General features: G+C 41.0%; 1 protein-coding gene across 10 annotated transcripts; it reads right to left on the bottom strand.

Moving 5' to 3' along the window:
- Window positions 1–10,048: 10,048 nt before the first annotated feature.
- Window positions 10,049–22,171, bottom strand: LOC121865467 (major facilitator superfamily domain-containing protein 6-like). Of its 10 annotated transcripts, none has more exons than XM_042364926.1 (12): window positions 21,282–21,297; window positions 19,780–19,870; window positions 18,928–19,524; window positions 18,162–18,261; window positions 15,526–15,953; window positions 15,054–15,185; window positions 14,407–14,507; window positions 13,824–13,988; window positions 12,887–13,061; window positions 12,352–12,591; window positions 11,066–11,224; window positions 10,049–10,358 (listed from the first exon to the last, which is right to left on the bottom strand). In XM_042364926.1, the coding sequence occupies exons 3-12, from the start codon at window positions 19,004–19,006 to the stop codon at window positions 10,189–10,191; spliced, it is 1,749 nt and encodes a 582-aa protein (XP_042220860.1). In that variant the 5' UTR covers window positions 19,007–19,524; window positions 19,780–19,870; window positions 21,282–21,297; the 3' UTR covers window positions 10,049–10,188. The 10 variants fall into 10 exon arrangements, with proteins under 10 accessions (XP_042220860.1, XP_042220855.1, XP_042220859.1 ...); XM_042364921.1 differs by lacking the exon at window positions 21,282–21,297 and adding an exon at window positions 20,969–21,143; XM_042364925.1 differs by lacking the exon at window positions 21,282–21,297 and adding an exon at window positions 20,969–21,143 and having other exon boundaries at window positions 19,790–19,870.
- Window positions 22,172–23,676: the final 1,505 nt, after the last annotated feature.

Genomic DNA, 23,676 nt, shown 5'->3' with positions numbered 1-23,676 from the left:
CTGGGCCCACGAGGCACCCGGTTACCGTGTGTTGCCACGAGGAGGCATAGCAGGAGTCTTGGTGGTGCAGAAGCTGTGTACTGGCAGGGGAGGACTTTTGCAAGTTGCTTCCCTGTTCGCCAGGAGGGTTAGCCAGCGGCGGCAGCTGAAAACGAGAGGAAGCTAGCAGTCCTTGCACCTTTACGCTACCATAAGCTGCCGCACTAGACGCATTACACTACACTGTGTACACACACACACACACACACACACACACACACACACACACACACACACACACACACATACACACACACACACATACACACACGAGAAAACATTCATTGAACATTTTACTACAAACATCACCCAACATTAGAATAAATAACTTCCTTGCCTAATATACTAAATTTTTCTTTAAAATATTTAAGATTATTTAAACTTTTATAATAAAAGTTTTTTTTATTATGTTTGTATATTATTCCACCTTTATTTAAATCGTCTGTACAAATGAGTGATATTTTTATTTGTGGTCCAGTGCTCCAGTGTTTCCTGAGAGGTTTTATCAAGACTTATTGTGTCATATAAAGGAGAACAGTCGGAATAGTAGTGAATCTCTTGACTTACAGAGTTCGGAGTTGGTTCAGTACTGTCTTGGAACCTGTGACTGACTGACTGAGTGCGTGTTGAGTATTGAATGAATGAGTGAGTATTGAGTGAATGATTGAGTAAATATTGAATGACTGACAAAGTGAGTAAGTACTGAATGGGAATGAGAATCCCGAAACTAATAATCCTTAAATATGCCCAGAAATTCGTGGCCCTATCATCTCTACCTGGGCCATGATGACCTGACCTGACCTGACACAACAAGAATCTAATATTATGTGAAATCATCAGTTTTTCATCAATAATTGGGGCCCAAGGCGAAACCTGACCACACTGCCTACTTAATAAATACCTGTACCTTCATGTTTATAGAAAGAGTCGAGCTTCATAGTTTCAAGTCTACACTTTGGTGGATAAATTCTCTGTGACATAAGGTGGGATTTTTTTTATGCATATTATGTAGTTTTGAGATGATGAAATGTTTATATAATGAATCTGAATTTTTGATATGGTGAAATGTTTATGTAATGAATCTGAAGTTTTGAGTTGATGAGATGTTTATATAATGAATCTTAAGTTTTGAGATGATGAAATAATTTATATAATGAATCTGAAGTTTTGAAATGATGAAACACTATATTATATGAGGATTCTCTGAAGCCTTTGAAGTAATGAAACACTTTATAATGAATGCCTGACGCTTCGAGATAATGAAACGCTTTATGGTATGTCTCTGAAACTTGGCATGGAAGAGGCACTATAAAATACACTGTCTATATTCAGTTATTTAATCAAGTGAGTCTTTGAAACTCAGGTTCATTTACGAGATGTGTTACATGTTGTGTGTGTGTGTGTGTGTGTGTGTGTGTGAGAGTGAGTGAGTGAGTGAGTGAGTGAGTGTGTGTGTGTGTGTGTGTGTGTGTGTGTGCGTGTGTGTGAGTGTTAATACAGAATCTCGGAAAGTAAGCGTGTTGTTACCTGGGTGTAGGATAATACCCCAGGTGTCTTGTATAAATACCTCTACAAGTGTAGCTCATACAACACTACAGTATGCAATACCTGTCACCAGGCGTTGACTCTTGCAAACAACAAACACCTCACCAGGCACCACAACAAACACCTCACCAGGCACCACAACAAACACCTCACCATCCACCATAACAAACACCTCACCAGGTACCACAACAAACACCTCACCAGGCACCACAACAACACCTCACCATCCACCACAACAAACACCTCACCAGGCACCACAACAAACACCTCACCAGGCACCACAACAAACCACCTCACCAGGCACAACAAACACCTCACCAGGCACCACAACAAACACCTCACCAGACACCACAACAAACACCTCACCAGGCACCACAACAAACACCTCACCATCCACCATAACAAACACCACCAGGCACCACAACAAACACCTCACCATCCACCATAACAAACACCACCAGGCACCACAAACACCTCACCAGGCACCCCACAAGGCACCCACCACAAGCACTCACCAGGCACCACAACAAACACCACCAGGCACCACAACAAACACCTCACCAGGCACCACAACAAACACCTCAGGCACCACAACAAACACCTCACCATCCACCATAACAAACACCTCACCAGGCACCACAACAAGCACCACCAGGCACCACAACAAACACCTCACCAGGCACCACAACAAACACCTCACCATCCACCATAACAAACACCTCACCAGGCACCACAACAAGCACCACCAGGCACCACAACAAACACCTCACCAGGTACCACAACAAACACCTCACCAGACACCACAACACACACCTCACCAGGTTTAATGACCACGGTCGTATACGCCAGTTAACGTAAAATCAGACGATTCATATTACGCTCAATTGCGCACAAAACAAGTAACTAAGCTTTTTTTGCGTCCCCCGTCTAGGGAGTTCGTTTTCTTATCACTTCAGGACGCCTGAGTCCTTCGTTTTCTCTCAATCATAGAGTGGACCCAAGACTTCGTTATTCCTTAGTAATGACACAGAATTTGAAATTGCAATTGTGATTGCATATGTTTAGGCAACTTAGTTATGTCTGATTACAGTTGGAACATTCAAGATCCATTGTGAGTGATGTTGAAAGCTTCAACTGTCTTTATTGTAAATATAACTTGTCAAGTAAGTGAGTGTCGAGTTTGTCAGTATGAGTGGCATATCCTTATATCGTCCTTGGGGATAGCCATGAGTTTCCAAGTGCTACTGAAGTTAGATTATTGTGATGCCCAAACATCAGAGAATCGGATGTTTGTAGTTTTGTTAGTGTCAATTGCCTATTTTAGAAAGTCATTAATCTCCTGGAAAGATTTTGTCAAACTCAAAATCTCCAAGACCCAACGGCTCTTCTCAGGAAGAATTCCTTGGCTGTGGTTTGTGGTTTCCTGTAAGTAGAGTTTTTAGTGCGTGTTCAACATCCATTTCACTTTTTCCTGACAGACTCAATCTCTGATTAGATTAAAAGCATAGATGTGGAGAATTAGCCTGACCCGTCACACTGACGTTCATAGCCGAGTGTACAGCGTCCGAGTTGAATATAATTTCTGTTGTTGGTGAAATTAGCCTTTCTGGTATGTATGCGTGGGCCGGAACTGCCCCAGGCTCACGTATATACGGATACACAAGGAAGAATCACACGTTCGTGAATCTTTCTCAACGCATCTCCAGGTATGTGAACTATTGTTTCCCGCCGCCATGTTAAGTCAGTTTAACTTAGTCGATTTTGTGAATATCAGTGTTCATGTTTTAACATAGTGAAATAATCATGTGCCAAATAATTCGAGTAAACTAAGTGTCGTCTGTATCGTTGCCAGACGTATATTTTGTATAGTTGAAGTTAGACATTTAGACGTTCGTGAATCTTTCTCAATGCATCTCCAGGCACTGTCTGTGTTGGCACCACTACCGATGTTCGGTAGCCGCCTATGGGCAAGATGGTTATGGAAGGATGCCTTAAATAAGGCAAAACTAGAATCGGAGGACAGGAACAGCCAGTGAAGATCTTGCTACAATACTGCGCTCCTGCCTCACCACATAAATCAACTCACGTGCAGCCATCATCAAACTCATCATACTTCTCATCATCATCAAAACCCCTACACCCGAAAAGTCCTATGGCGTCGGGCGAGTGGCGACGGGAACAGGCAGGGATGACTGCCGGGAGTCTCTAGTCACAACTCTTCACATGGCCGACATAGATAAGATGGTCGTTTATGCACTGGGAACTAGGCAGCAGTGCAATCTGGTCCTGTCTGTGCGACTGAGCAGCCCTTTCGAGGAGCCACTCTACTCACCCCACATGGGGAGAGGGCTAGAAAAGGTGCCCTAAGCATAGCCTGCCTAAAGAGCCAACCTGACTAGGCAACCGCACCTAGTAAGGTCATCCTTATGCGGTCGAAAACACAATCATAATCACAGATCAAAACAAAAACAAACTATACAACCTCTTAGGGACGCTATATGGAATGTCAGAACCCTTCTGGATACTGGCACAAATGAGCGTCCTGAAAGAACTGCCCTTGTGGCAAAAGAGCTGGCTAGGTATAACATCGATAGAGCAGCCATTTGTGAATCCCGGGTCCCAGACGAGAGTCGACTCACGCAATGGGGTCTGGCTATATCTTCTTCTAGAAGGGTAAGCCTGCTTCGGAGAGAAACCGCATTTATGGGGTTGGTTTTGCCATCCGCCAATGCATCCTACATAGGCTAACTAAAATGTCTGTTGGGGTCAACAAGCGCCTCATGACGCTCAGAATTCCACTGAATCACTCAGGTCATGCCTTCTTCAACAGTGTATATGCCCCAACACTGGATACAGAGGATGACAACAAGGAGGCCTTTCATGCCGACCTTGGCAGAGTGCTAACCTCTATCTCCAGAGAAGATAAGGTTGTGCTCCTAGGTGATTTCAATGCCAGAGTTGGCAGAGATGCTGACATTTGGCAGAGACTCATATTGAGAAATGGACTAGGAAAGTGTAAACCCAAAGGCCTATTCCTCCTCAGCAAGTGCGTTCGTGGCAACACCTACGATGCAAACACTGGCATCTCATTGACTACATCATTATCAGAAAAAGAGATCGGCGAGATGTCCTGCGATCGCTTATATGGCCACTCCTGCTCTACGTTATCGTCTGGGTAGAGACGATCCAAAGCTGCCACACACACATCACCCAATAGTGGTTGCAGAGTGGCAGTTGAGTACAATCAAAGTAATATCTAAGAGAAAATTCAAATAAAGAGATTTATATTTAACCACTAGTAGAAACGCGCTCATTCGCTAGGCCAGGGTAGGACGCCACCCTCCGGGAGGCTCCACATTGTCTCACTGTTCAGTCCTCAAAACTTCTTCTTCCATCAATAGTTCATTAACGGTGTATGTAAGTTCCACCATGTTTTTCACTACAACGGTACAGCAAAGTATGTTTTTTAGCATTAAACTGTTATTATTTTATTGTCTAATCATCACTACATATAACACAACCCAACATCACTACATATAACATCATCCATCATCACTACATATAACACCATCCATCATCACTACATATAACACCATCCATCATCACTACATATAACACCACCCATCATCACTACATATAACATCCATCATCACAACATATAACAGCATCCATCATCACTACATATAACACCATCCATCATCACTACATATAACACCATCCATCACTACATATCATCATCATCTACATATAACACCACCCATCATCACTACATATATCCATCATCACTACATATAACATCACATGCTACATATAACACCATCCATCATCACTACATATATATCATCCATCCATCATCACTACATATAACACCATCCATCATCACTACATATAACACCACCCATCATCACTACATATAACATCCATCATCACTACATATAACACCATCCATCATCACTACATATAACACCATCCATCATCATCACTACATATAACACCATACATCATCACTACATATAACACCATCCATCATCACTACATATAACACCATACATCATCATCACTACATATAACACCATACATCATCACTACAGATCGGTAAGTAGTTTCGAGATTCTCGTGCCACCCACAGACACACACACAACAGACATCCTGACCACCGAAGGGTCAAGACGACCTGTCCTCTCAGCAGCCAGGTCAACTGTTAGTTGGCCCATACCAACCCCTTCCCTGAACCCTCCTCCCACCGGAATATCAACAAGTTCTCGCCAGAAGTTACAATTTCATTTAGGAAAGGAATGACCAGTGTTAAACAGAGGTGAACAGTGGTGAACAGTGCTTAAGTCAGTGAGAACAACTCAACAGCAACAGTCTAACCAGCTAAACCTTCACAGTGAGGTCCCAGGCACCAGTGACAACGGCCTGTGAGATCCCAACAACAACCAGCGATGTGTTAATCCGTCTACGATAGGAAGGCCTGGGACCAAACCTCACACATATAACAATCTGTGAAGGAATTACTGCACCACGTGAGGCCCCCCATAACACCATCTGTGAGGGAATTACTACACCACGTCAGGTCCCTCATAACACCATCTGTGAGGGACTTACTACCCACGTCAGGCCCCTCATAACACCATCTGTGGAGAATTACTACACCACGTCAGGTCCTCATAACACCATCTGTGAAGGAATTACTGCACCACGTGAGGCCCCCTCATAACACCATCTGTGAGGGAATTACTACACCACGTCAGGTCCCTCATAACACCATCTGTGAGGGAATTACTACACCACGTCAGGCCCCCTCATAACACCATCTGAGGGAATTACTACTCCACGTCAGGCCCCCTCATAACACCATCTGTGAGGGAATTACTACACCACGTCAGGTCCCTCATAACACCATCTGTGAGGGAATTACTACACGTGAGGACCCTCATAACACCATCTGTGAGGTAATTACACCACGTGAGGTCCCCCATAACACCATCTGCGAGGGAATTACTACACCACGTCAGGTCCCTCATAACACCATCTGAGGGAACTACTGCATCACGTGAGGTCCCTCCTAACACCATCTGGGAGGGAGTTACTACACTACGTGTTTGCTGTTCAACACATACAATCCTACATTAATCTGTATGTTCACTGTATGTTCCTTTACCTTTCTCTAATGAAGGCTTTTGTTAAACCACCAATGTATGTAATAAGTCATTTATGTCCAATGTATATTTTCAGCCTTCGGGCTGCAGAACTTTTTCAATAAACCATTAATTATTATTATTATTATTACATACTTCTTTGTTTTATATAGATAGATAAGATTTTAGGAACTTTTAGTTATCAAATAATTCAATTGGAAAAAACTTCAGTGATATCAAGTCGGAAAGATTGGTATACATGAGCCAGCCAAGGCACAGGTCTTCGGGACATAGAGGTATTAATTATTATTAGTTTACCAAATTCGTTTTCTTACCGTTTTTCTTTTAATAGGTCACTACTCGGACAATATTTTATATATAACGTTAGAGAAGGGTAGTAAGATTTATTTCCTTGGTGAAAATTCCATCATAAAACAAGAGAACATAAGACCGCGGTTTTCTAAATGATCCATTGGTCGTTCTCTTAAATTTAACTTACAAAGAGTAAAGGATAAAAGAATATTCTCTAAGCACAACTGACTATAACACCGGTGATAAAAGTTGACTTAGTTCTCAATCAGTTAATTATTTTATTGTTTACTAACCTTTACGGGTGCTGCGTGGGAACAAACTCCGTTATGTAAAACCCGATATCCGATGACGATTGCTGGATTGCCCTTCACTCCACAACAGGTAGGACCCCACTCCACAGTGGGTAGGCCTTCACTCCACAGCGTGTAGGCCTTCATTCCACAGCAGGTAGGCATCCACTCCACAGTGGTAGCCACAGCGGGTATATTTCCAAGTTCACACTCCTCTTAATCTTAAACGATTCTTGTTAAATACCACAGTAATCCCGACACCATAGCCTCAACACTGCCAGCCACCGCAACTATCACACTGCGAGAGCTCTTAACGCCACCAATACTCGCATAAAACAAAAACAATTCCGAAATGTTTAACTCTTCCGACGACACTGACAGACCCTGCAGGGCTGCCGTAATTCCGACTGTGTTTTACCGACTACGTCATCGAATTTATTTTTTTTGCCGTCTAGCAGACGAATTTCCGTTAAACGGCAGCACTGTGATAGACTGAACCATCCTCACTCCGAGTCACTCATCAATGCATCACGAGTTTGTTAAACGGCAGCACTGTGATAGACTGAACCATCCTCACTCCGAGTCACTCATCAATGCATCACGAGTTTGTTTACATGCTATACTTGGTCGTGTGACGAGCGTTGTAAGAGTAACAATCACTTTGGTAGTTACACACCGTCAACACGACGGGCGTTTGCAACCAAGATTAAAATGACGTATTTCAGTTAATTAATGTCTTCATTTGATGTTATGGCTGATGAAAAGTTCAAATTATTATTAACATTATCTTTTGGTTAAGTTACGGCCGTCCTTTGAGTAAACGGGATAACACACACACACACACACACACACCCCCACTCACACAACTGCGTTATTTCTCACCCTCCTCACATCCATTTTCCCTCATGGTAAATAAAAACCATAACTTTACCTCTATTATGTTCTAGCAGAAACGCCGCCCTCCGGGCGGCTCATTTGCTAGGCCACTGTAGGACTCCACCCTCCGGGAGGCTCCACATTGTCTCACTGTTCAGTCCCCAAAACTTCTTCTTCCATCAATAATAGTTCATTAGCGGTGCAAGTAAGTTCCACCATGTTTTTCACTACAACGGTACAGCAAAGTATATTTTTTTAGCATTAAACTGTTATTATTTTATTGTCTAATCATCACTACATATAACACCATCCATCATCACTACATATAACATCATCCATCATCACTACATATAACACCATCCATCATGACTACATATAACACCATCCATCATCACTACAGATGGGTAAAGTAGTTTCCGAGATTCTCGTGCGGACACACAAACAGACATACTTCTTTGTTTTATATAGATAGATAAAGCATCTGTAATTCTATACGGGTACACTTAATGGTACAGTTTACATCACACTGCCTGGTTGGTACTTGCACTCTACTCCTCACCAACACCCTGTAAGTTTTGACTCAGAACCTGACCACATTGAACTCCCCTCTCAGCCTCACACTACTACAATTATATATTAAAGGTACATTTTTAACCTTTGGTCTTCTGTACTAAACGAAGACCAATCACAAAAGGGTCATATATCTTTAACTGGAATATTCATCGTATAAGTGTTAGTTTTCTTGAGTCATATAGCCTGTCTTCCTAGATAAATATTTCGTGAAGGAACAGGAATAAGATCAGAGGAGAAACCAACATAGGATCCATATTTTAGTTGTGTGTAGATCCTTGGATATCCTATATAGTAGAAGTATATACACTTGTTTCTGATTCAGTATTGTCATGGCCACTACTGAATAACCTTCCTCTTTCAGCATCGCTCCAACTCCTCGGCCCAAAACAGTGTATAAACATTGACACTTCATGGCCATGTGGCCCAAATGATTTAGTAAATTATTAATCTTAATCTCACAATAAGGCTCTTCCTCCATTCACAGATGTATCACCTAGTATTCACCCTAAATGCTGGGTAATAAATTAATAACAAAATGCAGGATATACAATGGATGAAACAAGAATACAATCACTGTCCTGATCTAACATCTACACCCTGAATTCAACCCTGGAGGAGAGAGCATCTCCCATGTAAACAACAATACATCTTCTCCAACTAGATTGTTAACTCAAAACTTCTTTGTATAAGTATTGTATAAGTACATAATATTATATGATTGCAAAATATTAGAAATTACATTGAACCAATATAATTCACACTAAATACACAAAATAAACTAATTTCAAGGGACAAACATCTTTTTACATATTTCATAGAAAACCAAATCGTTCTTTCAATGGTGACTGATATAAAAGAACATAAGGCACATATCTTAGTATATTGACGGTATGTAAATACATAACCATGTGTAATATTGATAGCCAAATTAATCAGACATGTACTGTAAGGAATAAAATATTTACTTTATTTTCATTTTAACATTTTGTTTAGCTTGACTATTAACTGTTGTGAGATATTAACAGGGAGGAAACTGCCATCATCATTTCCTTAGCAACTCTTACTAACTTACCATTGTCTCCAGCCATACACAGAACGGCACCGTCGAGGAACATACACTACAGATAAGGAGGTACGGAATATGAGGTTGCAGGAATCTTAATCTCTTACACTGAATTATCTCTAAACAACCTTAACAACTTCTTTCTTTGTTGTTCATCTGGCAACTTAACCAATGTATATTTTTTCTCATTAACTAAAAAAAAAAATAACTACAATTACTATTACCATCTTTATTTCTACTTCATGTCTGATTTTATTTTCACTTGTATAAATATGTCTACAGAAGAGCCATCTATGACGACTAGCAGTAAGTGACAATATAAAACAGATGTCTTAAGTATCAGGAGACATCACGTAGTCTGGACTCGACCACCTGGGACTAAACGAGGCTGTTTCTCTACACGATCAACCAGACGTACCTCCTCCATCTTCATCTCCTCCTTCTCTTCCTCCTCCTCCTCCTCCTCTTCCCCTTCCTCGTGCCTCACCCCTCCTTCACTTGCTTCTCCGTTGTCTACTTCTGGAATGAGGCAACAAGATTTAGATGCTGTGTAAATAACGTGACTCCTACAGAATAATAAAACGTGTGTGTGTATGTGTGTGTATGTGTGTGTGTGAAAAAATACATATATGTTTCACACTCGTATTACACAAATAGCTAGAAATTACTTAAAATAGAAACCCTAAAATTCAAAACTTTTCATGATAAAATACAGTACATAATAAAACAAACACTAATATATAAGGCGACAAGATAATGTTCATGAGGAAGTATTGTGTTACAGGGAGCGTGGGCGGCTGTGATGGTGGGTTCAGAGAAATGATGTTATATAACCTGAACAAAAAGTGGGGAAAAAAACTCGTTCTTGATGACTACTGACACACAATCCTAAACATACACATTTATTTATATACAGTACATACGGCAGCTGGCTACGATGGCAAATTAACAAATACTTGAGAACTATTGCTTATAAGAAAACAAAATATACAGTTTTACCGCTCATAATTGTTTTTCGTTGTTGAAGCGCAGTAATAACATTATATCAACAATGGAAACAAACAAGAAATCTAAATAAATAAATAAATAAATAACAATGTAATCAATAAGCGAAAATAAACAAAAAATAAACATAAGTTACGAAAATAAGAACAGGGTAGAGGACTAATATAATGGAAGATAAAATACTCGGAAGAAACATAGATCGTGCTGGGTAAGTCATCTACCGTGTTGAGGGCTCCCGGGACAGAGGCGGCTGATGAGAGTGTGTAGAGATATGAAGGCTAGGGCGTAGATCCCGTTGAATATGGCGACCGCGAGGAAGGTTCTCCGACCACCCATCCCTTGAAACAACCATCCACCGATCAACCCGCCCAGTCCCGATCCTGTGAGGAATTACATCGTGAAGAATATGTTCGCCTGTTCAATTACCAACGAGTTTGTTATGATGTCCTTGAAATATAGAATAAACTTAAATATCTAGTTATAAGGTTAGTGTTATTAAAGCTTGATAGTTGATGTGTGTTAAAGAACTACATATTAGTTATTAAAGATACCAAGAATAATTTTAAACAGATTATGGGAACGTGATTATCGTTTTCTCTCGTCAGCTTAGATTTTAAATTAGCTTATATACAGGCTGTAAGTTGGTATCTATTCCTGGTTCAAAGCATATGACCGTATACTTTTTTTTTTACTTTTATTGGTATTGCAAATGTTAATGTTACTGTTATTGTTATTGAAAAAATTGGAAAGACTTCAATAATCTAGGTAATGTCCGCCATTCCATTTATGAAAGCTAATACACCAAGTGAAATCTTCTCATTGTATCAGTAATAATCATTATTATTAGGTTGAACGTCAGTGTTTTCTTTTGTCAACACGATTACATGAGAGGATATTGTTGCTGCAGTGACGTAATCAGGATGAAGCAACACACATCAGGGAGTGAGACAGATGTTGCTGACAGCTGACACTCACACTGAAGACTCGTGTGGTCTTTGCGTAATGTTAACTAATTACTGTGGACATTTTCTTCAGACACACTATCACTGTTCACACCTCCAAGCCATGAACCACAGAGGGCCTCAGGGGGGTATATCTTAGCTTAGGTGATTTATTATATACGGATATTTGCATGTATAAAAAAAAACCTAAGCATAAATAAAGCCAAATTAGACTCTGAAAAACGCCCTTTTGTTGTACAAGTCTAAATTTTGCTTTCTGGGTTATAAATATATGGTGAAATAGAATATTCAATGGCTATGTAAGACACAATTAGCAACCTGTTCTTAAAGAGCAAGTGAGTCCATAGGCATGACTGCCCGTTCGAAGCGGTGTGGATACAACACAGCATGGCTGGTACTGCTCTCGACAGCATTCACTTCCCCAAGTTGTAAACTTAGGTAGCCATTTGCAGTTTAATGAACTACGTGTTCCTGGGGATCGAACCACCGACCCATGGAACAGGAGACGAGCGCCTGCTCTTAAATGCATCTTTAAACAGACTTACCACCGAAGAACGCTGCGCCGAAAATGGCTTGGGTGGTAGCCTCGGCGCCCTTAGGAGCCACCAGGCTGGCGTAGGCGGTGAAGGTGGGGTAGGCGATGCCGAAAGAGATGCCATGAAGGAGGTCAGCCGGGAGGAACCACCAAGGGTTAGTAATGACGGCGTAGAGACTGAGACGGACGGCGAACCCCACCAGTGAAATTAATAAACTGTTCACGTGGCCAATCCTCTTGACGATACGACCTGCAGGGAGGTGAACGAAATATTAATTCATGCAATAATGCGAGAGAGGCACACAGAGATGGACAAAACAAGAGACGTTGATGATATAAAAGAAATTAAAACTGTACACACGATAATCATTCATTGCTAAATGCAGCTTCTAGTTCCTCTTCCCTCAAGACAAGGAAGAGGGAACAACACAACACTGAGTCTTCTGTAACTCAAAACTTACTCACATCTACTGCCTGAGTAAATAGTCTTAAGGCACGAAATATGGAGACTGACGATGATTGAGGAACGCAGGAAGTCAACTCACCAGCAAGGAAGAAGAAGGGCACCTCAGCCAGAAAGCACTGAACGCCCTGGGTAAGGCCCTGAAGGAGTCTGAGGTGTGGAAAGTGAGGGTCCCAGAGGCGCGCCACGTCCTCCACCAGCAGGAGATGGAACGTCCATAAGACTCCACAGGTGTTTCCTATTACCAACAGGGTCACCTGTATCACCACGGAGCACAGGATGAATATAACCATTACCACGGGAGGGATATATGACTGACACATCTATGAATATATCTAGCATGAATTCTGGAAACGTTACACTCATACGATTTGTTTGTGTACTTCTTTGCCTTCAGCTATAAAGGTCTTTTAACACGAACTAACTTTGCTAACTACACTAGACAACAGCTGTATGAAGACCTAGGTAAGGTATACCGTATATGCGTCCAGGTAGAGTACAAATAAACACTCTTCACCAACTGTACCTTCAACAAGAAACTTTTCCCCAGAAGTTGACAAACCTTTACTCTCCAGCCCCAAACGACAACCTGATAACACACTGACCATAAGCACACATAGACTCCTCTCTCAGTAAACAATATTTCTGATGGAGAAACAATGAATAAAATCTTTCACTAGTAAATAACACAGTATACGATTCTACATGTATGAGAGAACTTTACCAGTATGACTCAGGGCACCTCACCAGTATGACTCAGGGCCATTCAAAAGTATGACTCAGGGCCATTCAAAAGTATGACTCAAGGTGCTTCACCAGTATGATTCAAGGGACTTCACCAGTATGACTCAAGGGACTTCACCAATATGTCTCAAGGCACTTCACCAGTATGACTTCACCAGGCAAGGGACTTCACCAGTATGACTCAAGGGACTTAACCAGTATGACACTTCACCAGTACAAGGCACTTCACCAGTATGACTCAAGGGACTTAACCAGTATGACTCAGTACATCTCACCAGTACGAGGAGAATATGGGGTCGCCAGAGAGCACCATGAAGAGTCTTTGGACTCATCTTCTTCTCAGGGACACGGTACCTGAGTCGCGCCACCACCACCAGGTCCACCAGCAAGAACACCACCGTCATGAGGTGAGCTGGCAAGTAGTCCTTCTGCTGCGACCCCTGCAAAGACGACACGTGCTGAGTTCAACGACAGACAAGTGTGACGACAATAAGAGGTAAAATTTATTGTAACTAAGAAATGGACTGAGCCTTTAGTTAATTTACCTGCTGTAGTTGGTTAATTAATTATGATAGACTACACTACAGGAGAGTAAGTATAAATAAAATAGAAGAAAAGGAGAGAAACAGTAATAAATTTTAAAACTATAGGAAAAAATAAATCGATTCATAGTCAGAAGGAAAAACAAAAACACGTACTAAAAATGTTCTGCATATAAACTATTATTCATATCAAAGACAAACCAAAAAATATATAAAATTACTATTACTTTTTTCACGCATAATAAAGGAATTAACCAACAAAGTATACACAGGTAGCAAGAAGGAAGTACAGTAGGAAGGTATGGTTGACACTCACCTTAGAGTACCAGTCAACGAGCGCCCCTGATGCCATAGCTGAGATGCCCCAGCCCACTGTCCCCCACAGCCGCTGCTCCCCGTACCTGTGTCGCGCCTCACCTGCAATCACACCACCTGGATCATGTGTGTACGTCGCTACTTACAACCACACACACACACACACACACACACACACACACACACACACACACACACACACACACACTTGACAGTTTTTTTACCTTCTAGAGGAGGAAAATATTCATATAGGGATTTTGGAAACGCTCATTAATTTTACATTTAGACTATGAACTCTTGCGTAGGAGAGAAGTGTGTCTGAGGGAGAGTTCTACTGTCACCAGATGAAAGGCTAAGATGAGGAGGAGGAGGAGGAGGAGGAAGATGATGATGATGATGATGATGAAGAGGAGGAGAAAGAGGTGAGAAGGAGGAGGAAAATGGGGAGGAGGAGGAAGAAGAGGAGAAGGATGAAAAAGAAGTGGAGGAGGAGGAGGAGGAAGGGGATGATGATGATGATGATGATGATGATGATGATGAAGAGGAGGAGGAAAGGGTAAGGAGGAGGAGGAAGATGGGGAGGAGAAGGGTGAAAAAAAGTGGAGGAGGAGGAAGAAGGGAGGGGATAAGGTTATTGGTCCGACTTACCGAGCATCTGGAAGCACACTGTCTCCTGCATGGTGATCACGGTAACATGGCCACAATATTGCAGCAGAAGACACATGAACAACATCCAGAACTCGTGTCGCGTTATCAGTACTCCTGCAGACAGATGCTCCACTGCCAACAAGAAACCACCAAGAGAGTTAGTCATGGAGTGTTAGTCTGTGTGTGTGTGTGTGTGTGTGTGTGTGTGTGTGTGTGTGTGTGTGTGTGTGTGTGTGTGTGTGTGTGTGTGTGTGTGTGTGTGTGTGTGTGTGTGCGTGAAGGTTGAGTGGGGGTGTGTAGCATATGAATCGAATCTTCATTATTTAATTCTCAAGTAACTATAAATGGATTTTTTTTCTTCATGTACCTGTTTCTTTTTATATCAAATCTATTTCATCATCTAATTATTTTTCATTTTTCATTCTTACGTTTCGTCTTTCTTATTTTATTTATGCATTATTCCATTCGTTACCTGTGTGTCCCTGAGCTGAGGTTAAACACTTGGCTGTTGGAGGCCCAGGAAGTAATTTATCGCCAGCCTCATTACCCCCGACCTCCACCCCAGAGAGATTCGGTAAGGCATGACTATCGTTACTAGGGTCACCTTGGGTCATGTAGGGGATACTGGTGGGTATATAAGCATTAAAGGTCAAAGGGTCTTGGGAGGTCAGAGAGTCATGGGAGGTCAGAGAGTCATGGGAGGTCAGAGAGTCATGGGAAGTAACGGTATCTGCGAGAGGTTGCGGAAGGAGCGTGGTGTTGGAGCAGTGTGTGGGGACATCAGGCACCCAGTATAAGCCTGAGAGAGCCGCCAGCATAAGGGCAACGCCGCTCAAGAATATAACGCGATGTGCCCTCAAGCAGTCAGCGAGAGCCCCTACAAACGTCTTGGTCACCAGGCTGTAGAACATAAACCCTTGTGGGTATTATAGAAAATTTGAAATCATTTAACCTAACCTAACATAACCAAACCTAACCTAGACTACTACTACTACTTTGCTGTCACTCGGAATCGATTATGACGATCATCCAGCTATGATACAATAATATGAGTTATTAGGGATGTCACCTTTCGTTGGTGAGTTTTGAGATGACTAAAAAGGCCGTTAGTGAACCGGTAAAGTCGTTCACAGATGTTGCACAGACAGACAGAGTTAAACAGATATACAGACAGATGAATAGATGCCCAATACGTATACATATATACAAATAAACAATACCTGAGCAGAAAGAGAAAAACACCTGGCGTAATAACTCACCTGCAAACCTAATAAAATAGTAAACTTTCATTGGTAACATCTTCCTGTCAATAGCGTTAGCTAATGTTGTCTCTCTCATCACGACGCGTTATGTCAACACCACACTGTATCTTATATAAGTCAACACCGCACTGTATGTATCTTATATCAGTCAACACCATACTATGTAGCTTATATCAGTCAACACCACACTATGTATATTATATCAGTCAACACCACACTGTATGTAGCTTACAGTATATCAGCGTCTTTCCGGCGTTGCGCTTGTCTGCATCGGTTTGCAGTCGGGCTAACTCGAGTGTATTGACACCTTTTCGTGTGGTGCTCCTCCAAACGTTATGGTGTAGAAAGTAGAGTAATCGTCTCCCAGGTGAGAGGGTCTTTTTGGCATTTTTCAGGTTTGTTTTAAGACTATCTTTATACCTTTTCAGTTGCCCGCCAGGGTTACGTTTACTATTCGTTAGGTGACTGTAAAGTAACTGTTTTGGCAGTCTACTGTCGTCCATGCGGATAACATTTCCAGTCCAACATAATTGTTCATGGATAATGGCAGCCTCGATGCTCCCACAGTTGGTGTCAGCGAGAATACTGGCATTTATTCTCTTGTCTTCCCAGCGAACTTGGAGGATGGAATGTAGACTACGTTGGTGAAAATTTTCAAGTGCCATAAGGTACCTCCTGTTTGTGACCAATGTCTCGCTGTCAGATAGCAGGGTGGGGAGGACCACTGCTCGATATACGTGTATATTTGTAGATAATTTCAGCTCCCTACAGCTGAAGACACAGGTACAGAGTCTACCAAAGGCTCGAGATGCACATCGGGTCCGAAGTTGAATCTCTCCATCGATGTCCGCAGTGGTGGACAGATGGGAACCGAGATACTGAAAGTGGGTAACATTAGAGTGGGTAGTACCGTCAAGCTGGATGGATGGTGGAGGTGTGGCTAAACCAGGGGCAGGCTGAAAAGAATTTGAGTCTTACGTTCATTCACCTTAAGGCCGAAGTGTGCATTAGCATCTGCTTAGGTAATCAGGATCTCTTGTAGGTCGCGTTCAGTGTGAGCGACAATGGTGAGGTCGTCTGCATACTGAAGTTCAGTAATGGAAGCTGCCGACACCTTTTTTCCTGCCTGGAGTCGTCTTATGTTGAAAAGACCCTTCATCCGGTACTCGATGTCCACCTTGCCGGCTAACTTGACACTGACACGAGTAAGGAAGGCAGCCAAGAAAATGGAAAAGAGAATTGGTGCCAGTACACATCATTATTTTATCCCCGTTTGTATGGTGAAGAACTCAGACTGGGTGCCAGTGTGCAGGACACTGCCGTTCATGTCATCGTGGAGTTGCCTCACTATGGCAATGAATTTTGGTGGGCTACCAAAACGGCTGAGGGTCCACCAAAGGGCTTCCCTGTTGACCGAGTCGAAGGCCTTCGTAACTTAACATAATCTGACCCAACATAAGTATGTAACCTAACCTAACCTAACTAAGTGGATATTGAAAATTTTACGTATTGTAGTAAAAATAAAAAACTGTATAATGACAGTAAAAGAGACAGTCCACGAAGATATTTCTATCATCTTTTACGTGACTCGGATAACCTAACCAGTGACGCCTCCTGCTGTACTTCAATGTACCGACACAACACACACGACAAGAGCCACCTGACATCACTCACCATCTATACCGACTCAACACACACGACAAGAGCCACCTGGCGACACTCACCGACACAAACAGTAAAGCCTAACTGAACTACATCGAGCACCAGACTAGACACCCACAGATAACAACATCATCCTGAAGAAGGTTAGCACGAAAGACACAAAGTACTGTTAATAGGACTTTACCTGCTGAAGGGTAACACCATCCAGATGACACCCACCACCTGTTCAGACACTCCCTTCTGCCGGGCGATCACTGAGAGGAAAGGTATCAGAGGGCCTGTACCTGTAACAATATTAAGACTCGGTTATCTCTCTAAGTGTGTTACCTTGGCACTCACTGTAACACCTGTAGGAGTAAGATGCACGTACACTCAGGTAAATTAACTCTGTACTGTAATACTGAGGGATGAGGTGAGTTACTAGTTAATCAAGGTTAATTAGTACCTGTCCAAACACCTGTACCAGAGAGACATACATACACACATATATGTAGACAGAGTTAAACAGATATATACAGTAGATAGATAGATAGATAGATAGATAGATAGATAGATAGATAGATAGATAGATAGATAGATAGATAGATAGATAGATAGATAGATAGATAGATAGATAGATAGATAGATAGATAGATAGATAGATAGATAGATAGATAGATAGATAGATAGATAGATAGATAGATAGATAGATAGATAGATAGATAGATAGATAGATAGATAGATAGATAGATAGATAGATAGATAGATAGATAGATAGATAGATAGATAGATAGATAGATAGATAGATAGATAGATAGATAGATAGATAGATAGATAGATAGATAGATAGATAGATAGATAGATAGATAGATAGATAGATAGATAGATAGATAGATAGATAGATAGATAGATACCAATACGTATACAAATACCTGAGCAGAAAGAGAAACACACCTGGCGTAATAACTCACCTGCAAACCTAATAAAATAGTGAACTTTCATTGGTAACATCTTCCTGTCAATAGCTCTAGCTGATGTTGTCTCTGCCATCACGACGCTTTATGTCAACACCACACTGTAGCTTATATCAGTCAACACCACACTGTATGTATCTTTTATCAGTCAACACCACACTGTATGTATCTTTTATCAGTCAACACCCCACTGTATGTATATTTTATCAGTCAACACCACACTGTATGTATCTTTTATCAGCCAACACCCCACTGTATGTATCTTTTATCAGTCAACACCACACTGTATGTATCTTTTATCAGTCAACACCACACTGTATGTATCTTTTATCAGTCAACACCACACTGTATGTATATTTTATCAGTCAACACCACACTGTATGTATATTTTATCAGTCAACACCACACTGTATGTATATTTTATCTGTCAACACCACACTGTATGTATATTTTAACAGCCAACACCACACTATATATCTCTTGATGCGTCACTCCATTAGACAACTTCACTTCTTGTTATCGAGGTAACCAGAATTCTCGAACCGGCGTCCTCAGAGCAGTGCAGGAGACGGTGACCATACCACCACCAGGTAACTGAGACAAGAGGTAAAATGAGTCAGTAGGAAAAAACATATTAACGGCACCTCACACTGCTGCCTATGTTCCAATAAACATAATTATACATATTTCTGTCATATATTTCTTTCAAAACTAGCAGTCACAATATCATGACACATCTACCGCAACTTGCTATTATTACAACATTATATAACTAACTTCACTGAATAGTACCGTTGTAATAGAGCTTAAACATGAGACCTAATGACTATTGTTTCTGATTATACTCACACACACACACCTTCTTATTATCCTGGAAGAACATAATACACAACTACACCTTAAGAAACACTGAAGGAAGTAGAGTCAGTCTTATCACTCCCTTGAAAAGAAAAAATATACTTGTTAATTTTAGTCTGATACATTAGTCACGGTATATGACCTCTTATAGGACACTGGGCAACACTCAGGCTGTGTTGGTATTGAGGCTTTGAACGACAGAGCGAGAATAATACCATGTGTTTGTGAGATCAGTTACGAGGATGTAGGTAAGATTTGTGAGAGAACATGAGGGGAAGAAGAATGATCAGATCGATTAAGAGAGAGAGAGAGAGAGAGAGAGAGAGAGAGAGAGAGAGAGAGAGAGAGAGAGAGAGAGAGAGAGAGAGAGAGAGAGAGAGAGAGAGAGAATGGTTGACGCGAACATCATCCAAGTTTGTGTGATCATTGGTTACTGAGAGAAGCTATTATATACGGGTCTATAACAGGAGTCTCAGTACAGGGGCCTTAATGACAATGTATTCAGTAGTGTGATCTTTTCCCAGCTACGAGGAAGTTGAAGCTGAATAATGAAATAGGTAAGAAATATGAACAGAAAGATTAACAAGATCACACTTTATGAACTGTCTGTTGGCTTAATTTGGGAAAGGTTTAAACCACTCTTATATCTCTCTGCAAACTTCCTTCAGTTGTTATATTTAGAATTTGTTTTGATTCACCTACTTGTTCAGCTTTACATACTGTGTCTCTTAGTGATTTAATAATGTTTTTTGTTCTCTTTCAGGACACTTCTGAGGAATGTATGTGAACAACAGCACAAGAGAATGGTGTCAAAAACCTAGCGACTGGAAGCAACGAAAAAGAAAACAGACAAAAAGCGAAAAAACTATTCAAAATGTTCTCGATTCAGTGACGTAAACATCATATTTTCTTATTATTGGACGATGAATGAGGGAGACATTTGGAACATTGCATACGATGTACGATAAAGGGAATAAGAACGTATTTTTCACTCGTGGGTCTTGAGTTTGTAACACTGTTCGGACCAATTCAACTTAATAATTGTGTTGGTTGTTGAAATTGTGTATCAGATTACATATAAGTGGCCAGGACTGAACACCGCTTCCATAGGTAAATAAATTAGTCTCGTAACACAAATTCAAAGGAATAACTGAAAACACACAACTATCAGCTGCAACACCTTGATTTATTAACGTGAGTGGCAGGAGCGATGTATTTTCTGCGTCTTTAAGTTTTTTATAAAACTTTCTAGATTTTGTTGAAGTTTCTTGATATCGCTTGACAGTTTCTGGTCTATTCCCTTCACAGACACATACACTAGGACGCAACCACAACAAGTACGACACAGCCACCGAACCAACTGTTCACCCGGAGCAGCACCCACCTACTCCCTCCCTGGCGGACCACACAACTCGCCCACACCCATGCATGAACGAGGACACAGTTGCTCTCTTGCGAATTACAGTCATGTAACAAATTCATTTTAAATTTACATTCGTCCAAGAACTGTACATCCTAATATCAGTTGTATATAACAGTGATCTGGGAACGCTTGCGTGTAAAGGTGGTCTTGACGTTCAATCCAGTGTCTGATTGAACGCGATAAAAGGATGATGTAGCAACTGGCCTCAACCAGCCTGGCAAATGAGCTGTAGTCAACTGTCAGGAGTCAGGACAGAAGCCGCTGGTGGGTGCCAGTGGGTGGAGGGAAGCTTAACGTAGATTATGGCCAAGCTAACTTCGTTACGCATGTTGAGGGCAACTAACTGAAGTGTGTTTCTTTCATCGTTACAAACACATCTAAAGCGTTCACCTACTGTTGCTCCTGTCTGGATAATTATAAACTTGTGTCTAATTTTAAGAGTCATTATGTAAGTGATTAATGTCTCTATATCTAACCCTCGAACTTTAACACATTGAGAAATTTATTTAACAAATACCCCATACACACTTGTTAGTCAGGAGTACATAAGAACATAAGAACATAAGAAAGTGGGATACTGCAGGAGGCCGACTGGCCCATACAGGGCAGATCCCTTTCACACCCATCCCAGCACTTCCATGTGCCTATCCAACTTCGTCTTGAAGCTCCCTAGCGTCCCCGATCCTACTATAGCACTCGGTAGTCTATTCCACAAGTACATCACAGTTTAACATATAAGTATTCCTCTATAATTAAAAAAATAGAATTATATATTAGATAATGAAGATAAGATTCTAAACACTGTTCCACACCTACAATATTTCGTCAGATTTTCCTGGAGAAGTTGCACACGTCACTTACCTGGCGGGAACCAACCAAACTGAAATATCGGGTCCACCTTTCCTCTCAGCAGTCGAGTAGGGCGGCGGTGGAGGACGTACTGTACGACGCTACTGTGAGGTTTATGTGTGGCCGCTGGTGTTGTGAGTGAATTAAGTTAAACAAGTGGAACATTAGTTTTCATGAGCATGCGGGCGACGGACGAAGTTGTGCACAGTTGACAATCCCAACTTGATTCATGATGTGTCGAGGGTCGGTGCTCTGAGTTTGTGTCTCGGTGTAGAACACTGACATGCCTCGGAGACAATTTAGTGAGTCCTCAGGTCGTCATTGTTTGTCTTTGTAATTGTTTGTATACAGTGTTTAAATTATATGATTGCATTGTTTGTTTGAGTATACTGCATGTCTGTTTGCACTGTTACTGAATACATCCTTTTATAAATACATCTATATATGAAGTATATATATATATATATATATATATATATATATATATATATATATATATATATATATATATATATATATATATATATATATACAGTATATAGGCAAGTAAATCACCGTAGGTGCGAGTCCTCCACCGCCGCCCTGCTCTTCTGCTGAGAGGAAAGGTAGACCCGATATTTCAGTTTGGTTGGTTCCCGCCAGGTAAGTGACTTGATCTCACTCTCCTCTACTGTATATATTAGCCTTGTCAAGTATTACTCCTTAGTTTGTACTCACCCCTGAAGATGTGAATTACACGAAAGCGCTTAGTAACTTCGTGTGTTCTTGTGGTTATACATGGATCACGCGCACCTACAGTGATTTATTTGCATATAGTAATATATATATATATATATATATATATATATATATATATATATATATATATATATATATATATATATATATATATATATATATATACACACTATCATGTATAACATTTCATATTTCATAAGTCATAAAATACAAACACACACACACACATCCAGCCCATACGAGCACGAACTGATCATTATATGAACAGCCCAGTTCCAACCATTGTAAAAATTATCAATAACTTGTAATAAACCAATGTATTCACTCTCGTTCAATCTTACTTTTTGCACTGTCACTATGTTGAAATGCCTTGTAGTTTGAGCTTCTCCCCACCTAGTTATTATATATCATATTTGTATTACTTATGTTACTAGTAGATTAGTTGTAAATCAAGAGAACCATTCCCCAATTATGTAACTGTATATTTTCAGCCTTCCGGCTGCCATGCTGTTTCAATAAACCGTTAATAATTATTATTATTATATTTTTTACACGCACCAGGGACATGTGTTACCTTCGTCATTACCCATCGTCAACTGCACAGGTCCACACTGACTCGTTCATAATAACCAGCCAAATGTAACTGCATGTTACCATCCCCTGCAGTACACTCATTCATAAGCGCTTAATCTAGGAAAGTGTCATTACCCAAAACATTCACTCATACATCCCTATGGTAGTGATGATGCTACATGTTGCTCGACCGCCTCTACCGCCCGCTTATGAGATTGTCATTAATTATCCGAATAAGAAATGAATCGTTTGAGTTGTTGCTGTCCAGGATGCTCTTGACTAGGACAAGGTCTTATGACGTCAAC

This window comes from Homarus americanus, unplaced genomic scaffold (assembly GCF_018991925.1).
Source record: "Homarus americanus isolate GMGI-L3 unplaced genomic scaffold, GMGI_Hamer_2.0 scaffold25483, whole genome shotgun sequence".
NCBI classification, from domain to species: Eukaryota; Metazoa; Arthropoda; class Malacostraca; order Decapoda; family Nephropidae; genus Homarus; species Homarus americanus.
This window is presented reverse-complemented; position numbering and strand designations above follow the sequence as displayed.

Coding starts and splice junctions, on each gene's coding strand:
- LOC121865467 (XM_042364929.1), bottom strand. CDS start 19,006: ATGGCAGAGACAACATCAGCTAGAGCTATTGACAGGAAGATGTTACCA. Junction 13,062..13,823: donor CCCATATTCTCCTCGTACTG/GTGAGATGTACT, acceptor GTGGTGATACAG/GTGACCCTGTTGGTAATAGG. Junction 12,592..12,886: donor GCCCTTCTTCTTCCTTGCTG/GTGAGTTGACTT, acceptor ACCTCCCTGCAG/GTCGTATCGTCAAGAGGATT.